Source organism: Vombatus ursinus, unplaced genomic scaffold, assembly GCF_900497805.2.
Source record: "Vombatus ursinus unplaced genomic scaffold, bare-nosed wombat genome assembly UNPS02014790.1, whole genome shotgun sequence".
Taxonomy (NCBI): domain Eukaryota; kingdom Metazoa; phylum Chordata; class Mammalia; order Diprotodontia; family Vombatidae; genus Vombatus; species Vombatus ursinus.
The window spans coordinates 106,569-122,790 of NW_020954568.1; the positions used below are offsets into that span (position 1 = coordinate 106,569).

At 55.7% G+C, this 16,222-nt stretch overlaps 1 protein-coding gene across 2 annotated transcripts in view; it reads left to right on the plus strand.

Annotated features, from left to right (window-relative positions):
• The window catches only part of LSP1 (lymphocyte specific protein 1), a 58,656-nt gene that overhangs the window by 6,012 nt on the left and 36,422 nt on the right, over positions 1-16,222 (plus strand). The window contains exon 2 of one of the 2 annotated variants that reach the window (XM_027868670.1): positions 4,371-4,558. The exons of the other annotated variant lie outside the window; for it this stretch is intronic. Within the exon in view, the coding sequence (XP_027724471.1) occupies positions 4,521-4,558 (38 nt within the window). The 5' untranslated portion in view covers positions 4,371-4,520. The remainder of the gene's footprint in view (positions 1-4,370; positions 4,559-16,222) is intronic. 2 annotated transcript variants of the gene reach the window in all.

The window sequence follows — 16,222 nt, forward strand, 5'->3', positions numbered from 1 at the left end:
CTGACTGACTGATGGAATTCCTGGAGCCCAAAGCGTAGTTATCAATGGTTCTATAGCATGCTGACTTGCAGGGGGTCCCAGGGGAGGCGCCCCCCCATCCCATCCCCCTGTACCTGTGCCTGCTCACAAGATGGTCACTGATCAAAGGAGAGCCAGATCCCTGGAGTGAGGATTCCGGAAGGCAGTGGTGGGCCAGAGCACAGAGCCCAGCCCAGTCAGAGGGAGGCTGATCCGTGGGATGCCCACAGCATCTCCTGCTTGGCTTCAGAAAATTGGCCCCAGCTGCGGGCCTGGAGGGAGCAGAGATACCAAGGGAGACTGGACCTCAGACCTTACTGACGCCCCAGTAACCGTGCACCCACAGGCCTTTCTCTCTGCCCCGGCTTTTCACGAGGATGGTCTGCTCTGGAAGCGGGCTCCTGGACCTGCCGGGATCAGAGGGCCCCCAGAGGCTGCTCGTCCTGATCCGCACGGGTGGAGAGACCAGGGCTCATTGTTGATGGGCTCTTTCCTAAAAAGCCTTGGGCTCGGTATGTCTGTCAGAGTTCTTAATCCTTTCCCCCTCACACACCCCTTGGGCAGGCTTCCAGTGAAGTTGGGGGACACCCCCACCCTCATTCGTAAAAGCAAAGTATAATCATAGCTGACAAAGAAACCCATTCTATGGAAATGCAATGAATGTTAACAAGCCAAGATCACAGACCGCAGGTTAAGGGCCCTTTCCACAAACTGTCTTGCCCTCAGTCAGCCAAACTTCAGAATTCCTTGGAAGATAAAACCACTTTAAGCCTCCGCCTCAGCCAAGGCTTAAGGCAGGGAGGTGGGTGATCGCTGAGGCGAGCACTGCCCCGGAAGTAGGATAAGGGCGAAGGCCCCCAGACCCTCTCACCCCCTTACACATGGCATTGGGCTGATAGCATCAAGCCCCAGAACACTGGAGGGCCTCCCAGAAGAGACTGGCAGTCACTCAAAGGACTTTGGCCCGACCATCCACACAAGAAAGACTGAGTGGATGAAGGCTTTCTCCTATCAGATTATAGAAAGCTTTTGGAGCATTTCTGTCAGTGAGTACGCTGGACAGTGTGTACAGATGGGACTAAAGTTAAGGGGGAGGAAGGAGCCGTGGGGGCTGGCAGGAAAAAGGCGGAGATGCAGAAGTTCAGGCTGGGTGTAGAACTGTCTGCCAATTCCAGTTGTCTGCAGGCAGACTGAGCTGCCCTGGGAGGTGGTGAATTTCCTGTGGCTGGAGGTCTTTAAGCAAAGGTCCTGCCCCAGTCACACTGCCTTGACTTGGCCCATCACCCCTCCACTGGTAATCTGGATCCCGCCCAGGCTCCCTGGGCTCTGGTTAGCAGCTTGAGGCTGCCTCAAACTCCCCCCCGATAAAACAAAAAAAACTAGGTGTTGTTATTGCCTCCATTTCACAGATGAGGAAACTGAGACCAGAGAGGCTATACATTTCCTCATGAGAGGCACCTAGGCTACTATCTCTCTGCTCCTGGCCTTAATTGAATGATGGGATACAAGATACAGAGACCATGAAATCAAGGACAGCTGGGTGGCTGAGTACCTAGAGCCCCGGACCTGCAGTCAGGAAGACCTGAGTTCAGATCTGACCTCAGACGCGGCTCTGTTAGGTGAGCCTGGCAGCTCACTTCTTCTCGCCTGCCCCTTCCGTTGTCCTTGATGGTCTTCCAGCTCCCGCCGGTGGTCTCTCATCTCTCACCGCCTAGTGGACATCTCTGACTGGACGCCCTGTAGACACTGAGGACTTCTCCAGAGCAGAGCTCCCCATTACTGTGGGGGCAGCAGCACCCTCCCAGCCCCCACGCTTGAGGGACCTTGGCCTCTGGGATCCCGGCTCACGCCCTCACCGTCCCCCCTTTCATCCTTCCCCATGCTTGTGGTTTCTAGGGTGACCACACTTTTTGTATGTGACCAGTCATGCCCTACTCATTAGACACCAATGCTCCCGGGCCCCTCCTCCCTCCCCTGCCCAGGGCCCCCGCCAGCACCAAGGTCAAAGAGATGACCCTTGATCTCCTCCTCTAGAATGGAGGCTCCCTGAGGGCAGGGATTGGCTGGTGCTTCCGCTCTTCATAAATGCGACCTTGAGAGGTAAATGACTTGTCCACAGGCCTGCCTCTTGTAAGTGTCTGAGGCAGGCTGACCGCAGCCCCCAGAGCCACATCTCGGTCCTGGGACCTGGGCAGCTAGGGGGCGCCACAGTGCACAGAGTGTCTAAGGCCAGATACTTCCTAGCTGGGTGACCCTGGGCAAGTCACTTCACCCTGTTTGCCTCAGTTTCCTCCTCTGTAAAATGAGCTGGAGAAGGAAATGGCCAACCCCTCCAGGATCTCTGCCAAATGGGGTCGCAGAGAATCAGACGCCATGAGCAGTAACAGCCTGGCCCCGGCCCTCCCTGTCCGGGGTGGGTGCCCCGGCCCTCCCTGTGCGGGGTAGGTGCCCTGGCCTCATCTCAGAAGTCTCACCAGATAGGGACAAGGATGGGCCAGATTTTGGGTGGAAGACCAGCCTGGGGCCTGAGAACAGGGCTCATTTGCACCCGAGTTACCTCCCACCAACAGCTTCTCCTGGGACCATATTGGGAGGGCATTGACTGGCTGTCTCCTCCCTTCCCCCTCTGCCCCTCCTCATTCCCGTTCCTCCCTCCTATCAGTGTTGGGGAGCAGACCAGACCAGTCTCCCCACTCTTCCCCCACCCCGGCTCCTGGGAGGGAGGGGCAGAGGCCCAGCTCCTCACCCCATCTCTGTCTTTAGAGGCCGGGGAAAGGGGGTCAGCCAGGCTGTGAAGAGGGCGGGGCCAGCCAGAGCGTTCCAAGCCTGGGGCTCCCACACTTTGTCCAGCCCCTCTACTTTCTCAAAGCCAGACCCAAGGCCTGGCCTAAGCTGTGAGGCAGGGCAGGACAGACACTGTTCTCACATTTTACAGATCAGGAAACTGAGGCTCAGAAAGTAGAAGTGATTTCAAGTTCCCCAGAAAGTTAGGGGCAGAGCTGGGGGACGAAAACCCGGATCCTCTAACTCCCAGGCCACCTCTAAGCCCTGACCAGGCTGTCCATTGTTTTTCTGTCCTACCTGGCTGAGTGGGGAGGCAAGGCTGCCCTTCATGGGGCCATGGCCATTCCTCAAGGGCGGGGTGACCTGGGGAAGCGGGGAGGGGACCGAGGCTTCTTGGTGACTCCTGCATTGCAGACACTTCCAGGAGCCAGAGAACTGAATCCAAAGCAGAGGACCTGTGTCCCTGGCCAAGTCCTTTCCCCCTCTGCTGGTGTGGGAGCTGGCATATCCTGAGACACAGGCCTCCAGGAGTGAAAGCCTTCTCTGGGTCCTCTCCCCCTTGGCACTGGCCAGCCCCCCAGGTCTGCAGGTAGCAGAGGAGAGGGAAAAGAAAGACCCTGCACATGGAGATCCTTATGTTGGGCGCTTCATTCTCTCCCTCCTGCCTCCCCCTCCCCCAGGTTAGTGCTACAAGGTTAGAGGCTCTTGGAAAGGGAAATGCCATTAGCACATCTGGCCCTGTACAGGCCTGGCCTGGGAAGCCAGACTCGGGTCCTAATCCTTGTCCAGAGGCAGAGGGGCCCAAGCAGTGGGCAGGGGTCCCAGGGCCCTGGGGCTCTGGGCCTCCCACTCTGGCCTTCAGTTTCCTTTTCTGTAGAACAAGTGGGGGTGCCCCTGCCCAGCGTGGCATGGTGGAAAACTCAGGAGATTGGGGTGGGTAGTGGAGAAGATTCTTATATAAGTGTGGATTGGGCTGGGTTCCAGTCCTCTTTTGTTGGGTGAATTTCTGGGTCTCAGTCTCCCCATCTGTATGAGACGACTGGGTTAGATGGTCAGTGAGGTCAGAGGGGAGGAAAGTCAGGCATGATGGGGAAGGGGAGAGCCTCAGCAGGAGGCTGGGGGGGCCTCCCAGGAAAATCTGGCCACTTCTTCAGGACAGATAGGCCCTTGGGCTGCAGTGGGAGGCAAACAGGATTGTGGAAGGGAGGGAGAAAGCTCCAGGAAATCCCCTGGCCCTTCTGGACTCCCCAGAGGCCTGGCAGAAAGGCCTTCCCTCAGGTCTCAGTCTGTAAACAGCCTCTGTCAGGGAAGGGAATGAGGGAATTGGCTGATAACCTCTGGAAAGCTGAGGGACGAGTGAGAATCCTGCTCACGGAGGGGCGGTGAGGCTGGCCAGAGGGCCTGTCCTGCCAGAATAGCCTCCTGAGCCCCTCAGGTGGGGGAGGGAGAGTCACCACCAGGGGAAGGGGCTGGAGGGGCGGGGAGGTGCGGATCTCAATGCTTGCTGGAGGCTTGTAAGCACCGGCCAAATGCCCCTTGTCCCAATCGTGGAACTTTCTCTGCTGCAGGACGGGCTCTGAAGACCTCTCCCCACTCTGAATTCAGGCTTCTACCTAAGACTCTCTTTTCACAAGGCCAGCCAGGGTCGGCTTCTTCAAGTCCTCTGATTCCAGACCCCACCCAGGACAGGAGCCTTCACACCCATTTCACAGAGGGCTATGGTCAATGACCCAGAGCTCAGGCAAACCAAATCGAGGTGGGCAAACATTGAGTCGTACTGGCCGTGGGAGGGCTGTCATGGCTAGGAGGCAGAAGTGAGGAGGAGGAGGAGGAGGAGGGTGGGCCTCAGATGCCTGGGACGCTCAGATTGGAATCTCGCCTGGGCCCCCAGCTTTGTTCTCTGATAAGCTTGCTGTCAGCCGCCTTTCTCCAAGCCAAGAGAAGGTGCCAGGGTGCTCGTGAGTCCACCCTCAGACTAGATCCTCAGCTGGCCCAGGAGCTCCCCGTGAAGCCCCATCTCCCTTCTTACCCACATCTCACTTCTGTCCCCACTGGGACTGCTTCCTTGGCAATTTCCCATCCTTCTTTCCTCCGTAGACTTTCCCTGGAGACTCTCTGCCATGAAGGGGTCCTACCCACCCTTCCTGCTGACCCTCTGAAACCTGCTCTGCCCCATTCCAAGGCACACATAGGCGAGGCTCCCCCAAAATTCACAAATTCAAAGGGACGGTTACCCCCAACTTCAAAAAGTCCCTGTCAGTTCTACTTCAGAACTTTTGGAATTTGACTCTGCCCTCAGCCCAGCTGCTGCCTCAAAGATTCCCCGGTCCCTGAGCCCTCTCCTGGCATGGCAGGCCTGCTGGGGTGGAGCTGGGTGGAGCAGAGCCTTCTTGTGCTCCCCCAAACCTCCTCCTGCATTCCCAGGCCACTCCCTAGCTTGTTATGAATCGAAGGCTATATTAAGAACCTGACGGCCAAACTTGCTTGAAGGGGGGTGGGTTTCTAGTTGTTTCTGGAAAAAATGTGTCTCTTCTGAATCATGGACTATGGCTCCCCTCCACTCCCTGAATCTCTTGGGGAGATCTGCTCCCTCCCCCACAATCTATTTCTCAGCAGTCTGGTTGGCCGTCCGTTCTCCTTGCCCTCCACCTAAGCCTTTCTCTTCCCTCTGGAGTCAGACATCCCTCCGTCCTTCCCGTCTGTCTTCCCTTGACTCTCCAGAGGACATGGGGTTCCTCGTCTCTGGGAGAGCCGGGGGGCCCTGTCCTGATCTGTCCTCCTAGCCGCGGCTGCTGATCTCTTTCTGCCTCCCATTTTCTGTCCCTTCAGGAAGCCGAGTGCCTTCTGCCCCTTGGGTCTGTCCCACAAAGATGACAGAGTTCCCTAACCGGTCACATTTGGCTGAAAGTGAGTCCTGAGCAGCCCTGGGCGGGCGGGGCTGGGGGCTGGGGAGGGTAGGCAGGTTTCAGCAGCCGCCGGCGGTTTCTGACTTGGGGATCACGAACGCTGGAGGAAAAGTTGGTCCCTAGTGGACTTCTTCTTCATTTGGTCTTTGGAAGTGAGTAACACTCGATAGCATTCCCTGGTCCCTCTCCTCCAGCTCCCTGTCTTCTCAGCTCTCCATCTGTCTGGGGGTATAGGACCCATATTTGCAGGGAGAGCTCACGATCCTGGCCAGTGCCTGACAATTGGTTTCAAGTCTTGGTGTCCCTATCTGTGAAGTGAAGGCGGGGTGTGAGGGTCTCCAGGGCCCTCGAAGCCCTGACTCATCCCATGAGCTGAAAGCGTGCGTGGGCGGTGAGTGTCGGGGCTCTGAGGGGGCGGGGCCCACTTTGGGTTGGCTCTCAAGCCTTCCTAGAAGGCTCCCTGGAGAAGCCGGCACCAAAGCAGACCTTGAATGATGGGGAGGCCTTGTGCTGATCTAGGTCACATTGAACTGGAAGGTTGAGGTGGGAGAAGGTTCGCAAGACCGAGTCAGAGAATGAGGGCTAGAATTCCAAGTGGGGCAGCGTACTGGAGACCGATGGGCAAAAGTCAGTGGAGGAAACACAAGTCAATAGCAATGACCAGTCAGCAGTCACTAGCCAAGAGAAGCAAGGAGACAGTGCCCCTGGGTGAGTGCGTGTCATCTGGCCCGGAAGCGAGTGGCAGAGGAGAGCGCCGAGCCCCCATCGGTGGTGTTGGGAGGGAGGACTTGAAAATAAGAGAGGCTACAAACTGCTTGAGAAGGGTAAATGCCCCGGGATGTTTTTACGGAAGGGCACAGGCCAGGCAAACTCCAGACCAGTCGATCTGGCTTTGATCGCTGGGAGGTTCTAGAATGGAGCGTTACAGAGATGGTTAGCGTCCCCCTACAAATGTGCATGAAGATCGCCAAAGCCAGCCGACGTTCATCAAGAACAGCTTGGGTTCCATGTTCGACTCAGCTGGGCAAAAGGGGAAGTGCGTGCCCTGGATTTCAGCAAAGCCTTTACTAAAGGATCTCTCACTCTACTTGGGGCAGCTAGGGGGCGCCACAGTGCACAGAGCACCAGGCCTGGAGTCAGGAAGACTTATCGGCATGAGTTCAAATCCAGCCTCAGATACTTAGTAGCTGCGTGACCCTGGGGGAGTCACTTGACCCTATTTGCCTCAGTTTCCTCGTCTGTTAAATGAGAAGGAAATAGCAAACGGCTGCAGAATCTCTGCCAAGAAATCCCCAACTGGGGTCGTGACTGAACAACAACTCCTCTTGGGGAAAAGATAGAGAGATGGGGACATTCAGAAGTGGGTAAAAGGTCAGACTCTGAGAGGGGCCAGTTCCCCATCAGCCTTGCTGAGGTCTCCAGTGGAGTGCCGCAGGGATCAGGCCTTGGTTCTGTGCCCTTCGTGCTTTAATCAAAGTCTTGGATGAGGAGGCCAAAATGGAATGCTTAGCAGGGTTGTAGGTGACTCGCAGCTGGCCAGGGTAATGACACACTGGGGGGATCTAATAAGATGAAATTCAGGAAGGATAAACAGAAGGAAAGTTTTGTGCTGGGGTTCGGAAAATCAGCCTCCAGAGCACAGGATGGGAGAGCAGCCAGCAGTGGCTCTGATGAGATCTGGGGGTCTCAGTGGACCACAAGCTCAGCAGGGTGATGTGGCAGCCTTAGGGTCCTTCTCACACCTGCGCCCCTCCCCCTTTCCCAGTACCAAGGGCCCTCAGCAGAAGGGGCCTTGAGAGCTGGACCTCTTCCCCTCAGGCCCGAAGCCCCCCTTGCCTTGGGACATTTGCTCTCCCTCCTCCTGCCCCCTCCCCTGCTTTGGTCCGCCTCAGCCCCTGCAAGCACAGGCTGCAGCCCAGCCCGGGGAGACTGGGAGAGGCTTTCTGGAGGGGGAAGCCCAGGTCCCAGGGGCAATGCCTACAAGGTTGGCAGGACCGTGGGGACAGACCAGGAGGTGGCAGTGCCTGGCGAGGGGGTGGCCGACGGGCCTGGCGCTCAGCACTAACCTCGGCCCGTGGGCCTCCCTGGTTGGGGCCACAGGTCCAGCCACGGGGGCCCACCTGCTGCTTCTCATCACATCTCGCCTCAGGCGCCTCCCAGCTTCCTCACCTTCGGCTTTCAATTTCCCATCTCGTTGTTCAGTCGTGACTCTTGGTGACCCCATTCGGGGTTTTCTTGGCAAAGATACTGGAGTGGTTGGCCATTTCCTTCTCCAGCTCATTTTACAGCTGAGGAAGCAGGGTGAAGTGACTTGCCCAGGGTCACACAGCTAGGAAGTGTCTGAGGCTGGATTTGAACTCAGATCCTCCTGACTCCAGGCCTGGGACTGTGTGCACTGTGGCGCACCTTGGCTACCTTTTCCTTCTACAAGGCGGCCTTTCCTGATTTCTCCAGCGGCTAGTGCTGTCCCCTCTCAGATGGCCCTCTATCTGCTTTTGGCACAATCGACCTGGTTAGAAGGTGACCTCCTTGTGGACAGGAATCAGTTTCACTTTTTCTTTGTTTCCCCGGGGCTTGGCATTATGAGGGCTGAATAAATAGGAGAAGGAAGAGTTCTGAGGAGGGGGGCTGGGGTTTCTTTAGACCAGAAGGTGAGGGGAATACACAGGGAAGTCTCTCTCCCAACCCCAAGGACCGCTCCCCTCCCCCGTCACTTCCTGCTCTGGTCCCCACATCCCTAAGCCTCCCCCTCCCAGCTCTGCCTGGCCCTGACCCAGCGCCCTCCGGGAGCCTGCTCTCCTGTTTATCCCGGCACCCTCTCCTCTCCTTCTTCCATCTCCCGGCCACCCTTTCCAGTACCGAATGCCCCTTTGCCCGTGGCCGCCAACGAGCCGGTTCTCCACTGTCCTCCCTGACCCTCCCTCCACCACCATCACCCAGAAACCATCCGTGCTTTGAGCTTCTCAGATCCCAAGACATCAGTCAGTGGACACCCTTGGGACTGTTCTCTTCCAGGCCCTTGGGGCCTTCTCCTTCCTCCCTCCTCCCTGAAGTCACCCTAATGCTTGTCTTTACTAAGGGATTTGGATGTGTATGTTAATGTCCCCTCTAACAGCCCCCCCCAATTCCTCAGGGCCCTTGTTGGGTCCATGGCCCCCACCCAAGGGATCGGGCCGCCACCAGCTATTCCATGAGCGAGCATTCTGAAATGCCTCTTAGACCTCCGTGTCTACCTCTCCTGTCCACCATCTTTCCTTAGGTCTTACCCCTCCTACCCTGCAGTTATTCCCATTTCCCAGGAATTCTAGACTCTGCTCCCCGGGACTTTTCCCAGTCATCATCGTCTTTGCGCTGGCTTTGCTTTCCCCTGGCTTCCCAGTCTTGACCTCTTGGTTAACAAGTTTGACATCAGAGCATGTCTGCTCCCTTGCCCCCGTGTCCACAGTTAACACTTCATTCAGGACAAACCCCCTTCCCAGATTCTGCCACCCTCCCCCATCTCTGGTCTTACTTACTCCACCACTGTTGCAGAGGGCTGGGGCTGGGGGGAGCCACACGCCGGGGTGATGGGGTCCCCTACAAATCGACATACTTTGTTCTCAGTGGACCTTCACTGCTGGAAGCTGGGCCTTTCACTCCTCCGTAACGGACCTGCTACGGTACTGTCCCCTTTTGGGGACTGTTCTAGATCTTCTCCTCTCCTCCCCCAGACCTCCTAACCCTCCCTCAGCCGTCCTGTATATATGGAGAAAGCCCTTCATTCTGGGCTCCCCCTTTGCCCCTTCTCTACATTCATACCCCTTGGCCATCGTCCCCCATTCTTTCCGCCTTTCCTCCAACCTTATAAAGAGATGATCCTTCCTGAGGGTTGGCCCTTTACGTGTGCCTCCCACCTGTCTGACCATCCATCAGTCCCTGGATCCACGTCCCATCCCCTGCCTGTGGGTGGGCTCCCCCCACGGCTCTTTGCTGGCTTCTCTCCTCTTGGCTTCCTGAATCCAGCCCTGGCACTCTACCCACTGAGCCACCTGGCTGCCCTGGTTGTAGTAGTAGTAGCAGCAGCAGCAGCAGCAGTAGTAGTGGCAATAGTGGTAGTGGTAGTAGTAGTACTGCCTCAAGGATCAAGTACAAACTCTTCACTTTGGCATTCAGACCGCTGCCCAATCTGGCCTTAGCTGACTTTGCCAGACTTCACATTCCTCTCTTCCGTGAACTCTCTGTCCCAGCCAACTGACTTCAGTAGTAGCGGTGGTGGTGGTGGTGGTGGTGGTGGTGGTGGTAGTAGTAGTAGCAGTTATAGTGGTAATGGTAGTAGTGGTGGTGATGGTGGTGGTGGTGTTAGTAGTAGCAGTTGTAATGGTGATGGTGGTAGTAGTAGTGACAGTAGTGGTAGTAGTAATGGTGGTGGTGGTGGTGGTGGTGGTACTAGCGGTAGTGGTAGTAGTGGCTAGCTATAGCAGTGGTGGTGGTGGTAGTAGTAATAGCAGTTTTAGTGGTGATGGTGGTAGTAGTAGCAGTAGTGGTAGTAGTAATGGTGGTGGTGGTGGTGGTGGTGATGTTAGTAGTAGCAGTTGTAATGGTGATGGTGGTAGTAGTAGTGACAGTAGTGGTAGTAGTAATGGTGGTGGTGGTGGTAGCAGTGGTGGTGGTGGTGGTGGTACTAGCGGTAGTGGTAGTAGTGGTTAGCTATATCAGTGGTGGTGGTGGTAGTAGTAATAGCAGTTTTAGTGGTGATGGTGGTAGTAGTAGCAGTAGTAGCAGTGGTGGTGGTGATGGTGGTAGTAGCCATACGTTCATCTTGTGTTTTTAAGGTTCAGTAAAGTGACAGCTGCAATTCTCTTACCTGACCCTCACCACTCTGAGCCACCATTATCTCGGGTTGACAGAGGAGGGGGTCACTGAGGATTGCTCGAGCACTCACACCCCCCCCCCCGACAGGCACTGTGTTTTGCCCAGATGAAGTGGCCCAGGTCAGAGAGTTGGCAAAAGACTCAGGATTTGGATTCGGGTCTTCCTGACTGCTTCACTCGAAAGGCTCCATCTCCCATCTCTATGTTCTGGTTCCTGGGTCCCCCAGGCCTGGGCCTTCTTCATCTCCATCTCTTGGAATCTCCAGCTTCCTTCAAAGCCACGGCCCCCAAGCCAGGTCCCACTTGAGGCACCCCATTATTCTCCTCCCCCCCCCAGTTAACTGGTCTTTTCCTTCTTCTTTCCTCTCTTGATCTGTGTGCAGGCTACTTCCCCTCACAGGCCTTGAGGGCAGGGCAGCTCACCTTTGTCTTGGAATTCCTAACGTCTAGCACCGGCAGGCATGCAGTAGGCCTATGGATCAATTAATTGATTTTTGGAAGGCAGGCCACAAGGAGGAAACGAAAAGTCCTGAGGCGGCTCCTGGTCAGTGCAATCTGGTCAGGATGGCCAGCTCTCAGAACGCGGGGAGCTTGAAGAAGAGGGACCGCGCTCCGGGAAGAGAAGAGGATGGGAGAGGAGCCAGCTCAGGGCCCAGTGAGGCGGAGGAAGGCACCGCTGCTCTGTGCTTGATTTGTCTCACTCTGCCAAGAATGATCTTCGACCTGGAATTGCCAGAACCAAACATGGCTGATCAGGCACTGATTGCAGATCCTGAGATAAGTGAGGAGAGAATGGGAGAGTCCCTCGCTGCCCAACATGAGCTCCAGGCCACCAGGCCCCTGCACCACATTCCAGGCTCCCGAAAGAACTGCCCCCTGAGACTGCTGAGCCCTGGCAGCAAGGAGACCAGCAAGGCGCAGAAGCGCTCCCTTAGGCTGCCTGGGGAAGGCAAGCATGGGGTCCCAGGCTTCAAAGAAGGACAGAGAGTGCAGTCTCCAAATGCCCAGATCTCCATTTAGGCTGAAGCTTCCAAGCTCCCTCTCACCTCACTCTGGGATTCCCGGTAAAATTCTCCAACGTGTTAACCACTCTTACAATAATTGCTAGCATTTACATAGTGCCTACTACATACCAGGCACCTTGTTGATATGATCTCATCTAGTCTCACAACAGACCTGGGAAGTGGATGATAGTAGGATCCCCATTCTATATTTGGGGAAACTGAGGCAGGCAGCGATGAAGTTACTTGCCAGAGTTCCACAGTTAGTCAGTGTCTGAGGCTGGATTTGAACTCAGTTCTTTCTGATTCCGAGTCCGTCACTCGGATACATTGCCCCACCTGCGTGTCTTGTTAAAAGGATGACTGAGTGAAGGAAGCAGGAATTCCAGGTAGCTAGCCTGGTGGCTTCATCTGGTTTCCTTTTGTGAAGTTACTAGGCAGCTATGTTGGAGCAGAGTTTTTGTAGGTTTTTACAAGGCACTTGACCAAGTTTTTCATGCTATTCTTGTAGAAGAAAAGATGGAGAGAGAGATGCTGGCTAAGCAATGGTACAATTAGGCAGATTCAGAACTGTTTGAATCCCTGGGTCCCAGGCAGTCTCAGGTGAAGTGCGCCAGCAAGCTGACCTGAGTTCTATGGTAATTAGCATTTTGTCAGCGACGTGCATAGCATTCTCACAGGCTCACTGGGCCATGCCCTAGTGGCGCTGGTGGCCGGGGTCCCCAGAAGGCAGCAGTCTACTTCCCCTGCTAGTATTCTATGGGTAAAGCTGAGGAGTTGTGGAGTATCTGAGCCCCCACCAGTATGGTCCCTGCTGATTATCAGCCATCCAGACCTAAGTGGCTTTCAGAAATGTGTATTTACTAATGGTAGAGTAACAGCAGTTGGCATAAAACACCCCTCCTCTTCTCTCCCAGGGGAGACTCCGGGGAAAGTGAGAGTTTAGAGAACTTACCTGATTATTGGAAGCTCTTTGCTACGTCAGGGAGTCTTCCTGAAGTTGCCCTTGGTTGGAGCTGTCTGCTGGACTCAGAAAGTTGGGTGGGTGATTCTTGGTCATTCAGAGACTGCCTTTTCGTGGGCCGTCTACTTTGTCCTCAGGCTGCTGCTGCTTCTGGGACATCGCTGCTAGCTCGGATGGCAGGGCCACTCTTTGGACTTTGCTCAGTCCACAAGTTTATCCTGTAGTCGGTGTGATCTCCCCACCTGGCTGCCTTTGTAAGGCAGTCTGTAAGGAGTCTGATGACTCCAATCAGTGATTGTTGGCTCATTGCCCTCCCTTCTGGGGTCTCCTTCTCTGATATGCATGTGGGCCAGATGTATGTCCACCTCTCCCAACCAATTCCCAGACATTTCCTGGGTATTCTCATCTGATCTGAGCCAACGATCAAAAGTACATCACCGCTCTTGTTGGAACCTGGTTTGTCTGATTAACTCTGTAATGAAATCCAAGAGGTTTTTCACCTGCTCATAGTGCTAGGGTATTAGTCCCACCAGCTGGGGTTTGGGGTTGGAAGAAGGGGCTCTCCCTCTTACAGCTGGATGAAGCCAGAGGCGACAAATTCATGAGACTTGCAGGCCAGGCGAATCTGGGAGGAATTGCCCAAGGACAGATTTAGGGCTGAGAAGGACTGGTGCCTTCCCTCCAGGGACCCTGGGCTCTGTCCTAGGCTTTTCCTGCGGGAGACCCTCTGTCTCTATGCTGATGACTCTCAAATCTACCTTTGCTGCCCTGATCTTTCTGCTGACCTCCCCAATCTCTTTCAGTCACGTCTAAGTGAATGTCTTAAGTGGACATCTTAAACCCGACAAATCCAATACTCCTTGTCTCAAACCCTCCAGCCTCTTACCTTCCCTGTTACTGTTGAGGGTAGCAGCATCCACCCAGTTCCCAGGCTCCCAACCAGTATGGGTCATCCCGGATTCCTCACCCTCTCATTCCCCATATCCAAGTGATTGCCAAGGCCTGACATCTCTACCTTCATTAACTAACATCTCTGCTGTATGCCCCCTCCTCTCCTCTGACGTTGCCCCCATCCTGGTGCAGGCCCTCATCACCTCACACCTGGAATGCTGCAATATCCTGCTGGTGGGTCTGCCTGTCTCAGTATCTCCCCACTCCAGTCCATCCTCCAACCCACCACCAAAGCGATTTTCCTAAAATGCAGGTCAGACCATGTCATGCCTCCACTCAGTAAACCCCAGTGACTCCCTATCTCCTCCAGGAGCAAATCCAAACCTAGCCCATTCCTACCTTTCCTGGCTTCTTAGCCCTTCCCTCAGCCCTCATACTCTTCCATCTAGTGACCCCAACCTCCAGGCTGTTCCTCCAACTAGACCCTCCATCTCTTGGCTCTGGAATTCTCCCTAGCTGTCCCTGGAAGGCTCTCTCCTCGGCTCAGATGGCCAACCTCCCTGGCTTCCTGTAAGTCCCAACTAAAATTGCCCCTCCCACAGGGAGCCTCCGGAGCCTTCTGAATTCCAGGGCCTTCCCTTTGTTCATGATTTCCTATTTATCGGACCAGGAGCTCCCATTGTACCTCTGCTTGCACTTCCTGTTCTCTCCCCTTGGAGTATAAGCTTCTTGAGGGCAGGGACCATCTTTTGTCTCTCTCTCCTGAGCTTAGCCCAGTGCCTGGCACATATCAGGCGCTTAATAAATGTTTACCAAATGATAAGTTGGTAGCTATTTGTCTCCACTTTGTCCGATCTGTGGCTTGTTTGTACATATTATTGGCATCTTCTCTCCCCCACTAGGCTGTGAGCTCTTTGAGAGAAGGGACTAGCTTTTTCACTTCTCTTTGTATAGGGAGATCTTAGCAGATTGCCTAACATACAGTAGCCATTTAATCAATGCTGATTATTACCTATCTGGACAGTTAGACCATTGGGGGGAGTCTAAACCCATGGAATCTCATAGGGGAGTGTAAAAGCTCTCCCTTGGGTTAGAAATCCTTCTTTTCCCAAGGGTCAGATGCCAGAGGCCAGAAGGCTGGCTAGCGCCTGGGGGAAGGTTTCATGGGGGTGCAAGGTCCTTGTGAGTCAGCAGTGCGAGCTGAGCACCAAAAGGGCTGCTATGTGGGAGCTACCCCTCCTAGGCCTCAAGGCCCTTTGCCCTCTGCCCTGGCCAGACCACACCTGGAGTCTTGGCTTCAGCTCTGGGCACCCCATTTGGAGAAGGTCCTTGAGAAGGCTGCAGAGGGTTGGGGCAGGGTGGGCTGAGAAGGCTGGAGGCTTTGTCTGGGAGCAACAAGGCCCTTCTGTGGAGGACAGACAGGAGAGTTCTGTTGGGCACCTGAAGGGCCCTTCTGTGGAGGACAGACAGGAGAGTTCTGTTGGGCCACCAAAGGCAGGACCCGGAGCATTGTGGGAAAGGCACTGAGGCGCTCGAGGTCAGGAAGCCCTGTGTAACTGGGTGAGCTGTGTGCACTGGTCAGGCGTCCTGGATGTAGGGTTAGGGGTAAGTCAAGTCAGCATTTGTCGGCTTCTGAAGTGCAGAGCAAGGCGCTAAGCACAGAAAGTACTGCCTGGAGGCAAGCAGACAGTCCCTGCCCTCAAAAAGCACACTTTCCAATGGGGAACGACTGGGAGTAAAGGAGGATGGAAAGGAAATCCTGGCGCGGGGTGGGGCGTATAGAGGTTGGAAATGAGTCCCGGAGGTTCCCTCCTGTGCCGAGACCATGGCTCAGGCCTCGGCCAGAAACCCCCCGGGTGACTTCAAGCAGAGGATTCCCCCTCTGAACCTTAGGCCCTTCCCCTGGACCCTGTCAGCGTTCCCCAGGGAGAGTAATGTGATCACATGGAAGGTGACAAAGAAGCCCAGACTTCATGGATACGTATTGGCCCTGGAGAGAAAGAAGGGTTTTCAGTCCTGGGGCAGCAAGCACCCTGGCGTGGGGGGTGGGGGAGGAGGGGACGGGGGCTGGAACGGTCATAGGGAAAGGGCCAGTTGGGGGGGGGGAGCGATGTTGGGGCTCAGGAGCGAGTCACCTCAGAGAGGTTGTGCTGGGGCTGGGGCTGGGGCTGGGACGGCGTCCCCTGGCACCGTCCCATCTCCCACGGGACCCAGGGGCTTAGTCTAGGCGAGAGGTCTCCCTCCCCCTATTATTCAGGTAATCTGTACGGTGCTCCCTGCCCCCCCCACCCCATCTGGCTCATCCCTGCCCATAGGCAGGGAGGGGCCTCAGGTGATAACGGGGTGGGGTAGAGAGAAAACAAAGAGACAATGGAGAATGAGGGAAAGGAGAGTGAGGGAGGAGGAGAAAGGGAGTGAGGGAGGCTGAGAGGCTCGGTGCTGGGGGTGGGGGGGGGGGAGGAGACAAAGGGAGAGACCCCGGGGCAGGTCGAGAAACAAAGGCAGAAAGCAGGACTGTGGGCTCTGCTCCCGGCTCCCAGCTCGGTTCGGGCGGTACAGGCTAAGGCTCCCGGTTCAGGGAGCCCCCCGCCCCCCATCCCTGTTCTCGGACCTTTCTGACTAGTCTAAGGAAGAGGGGGAGGAGAGAGAAGGAGAGGGGGCAGACCGGAGTGGGGGGGGGTGGGGAGAAGGGGCTGGAGGCAAACAAAAGGAGCTGCTGAACTTCCTGGAGAGAGGGAACGCGAGAGGGGGCTGAGGAAGAGACAGAGAGAGAGAGAGAGAGGGAGGGAGAGAGAGAGAGAAAGAGAG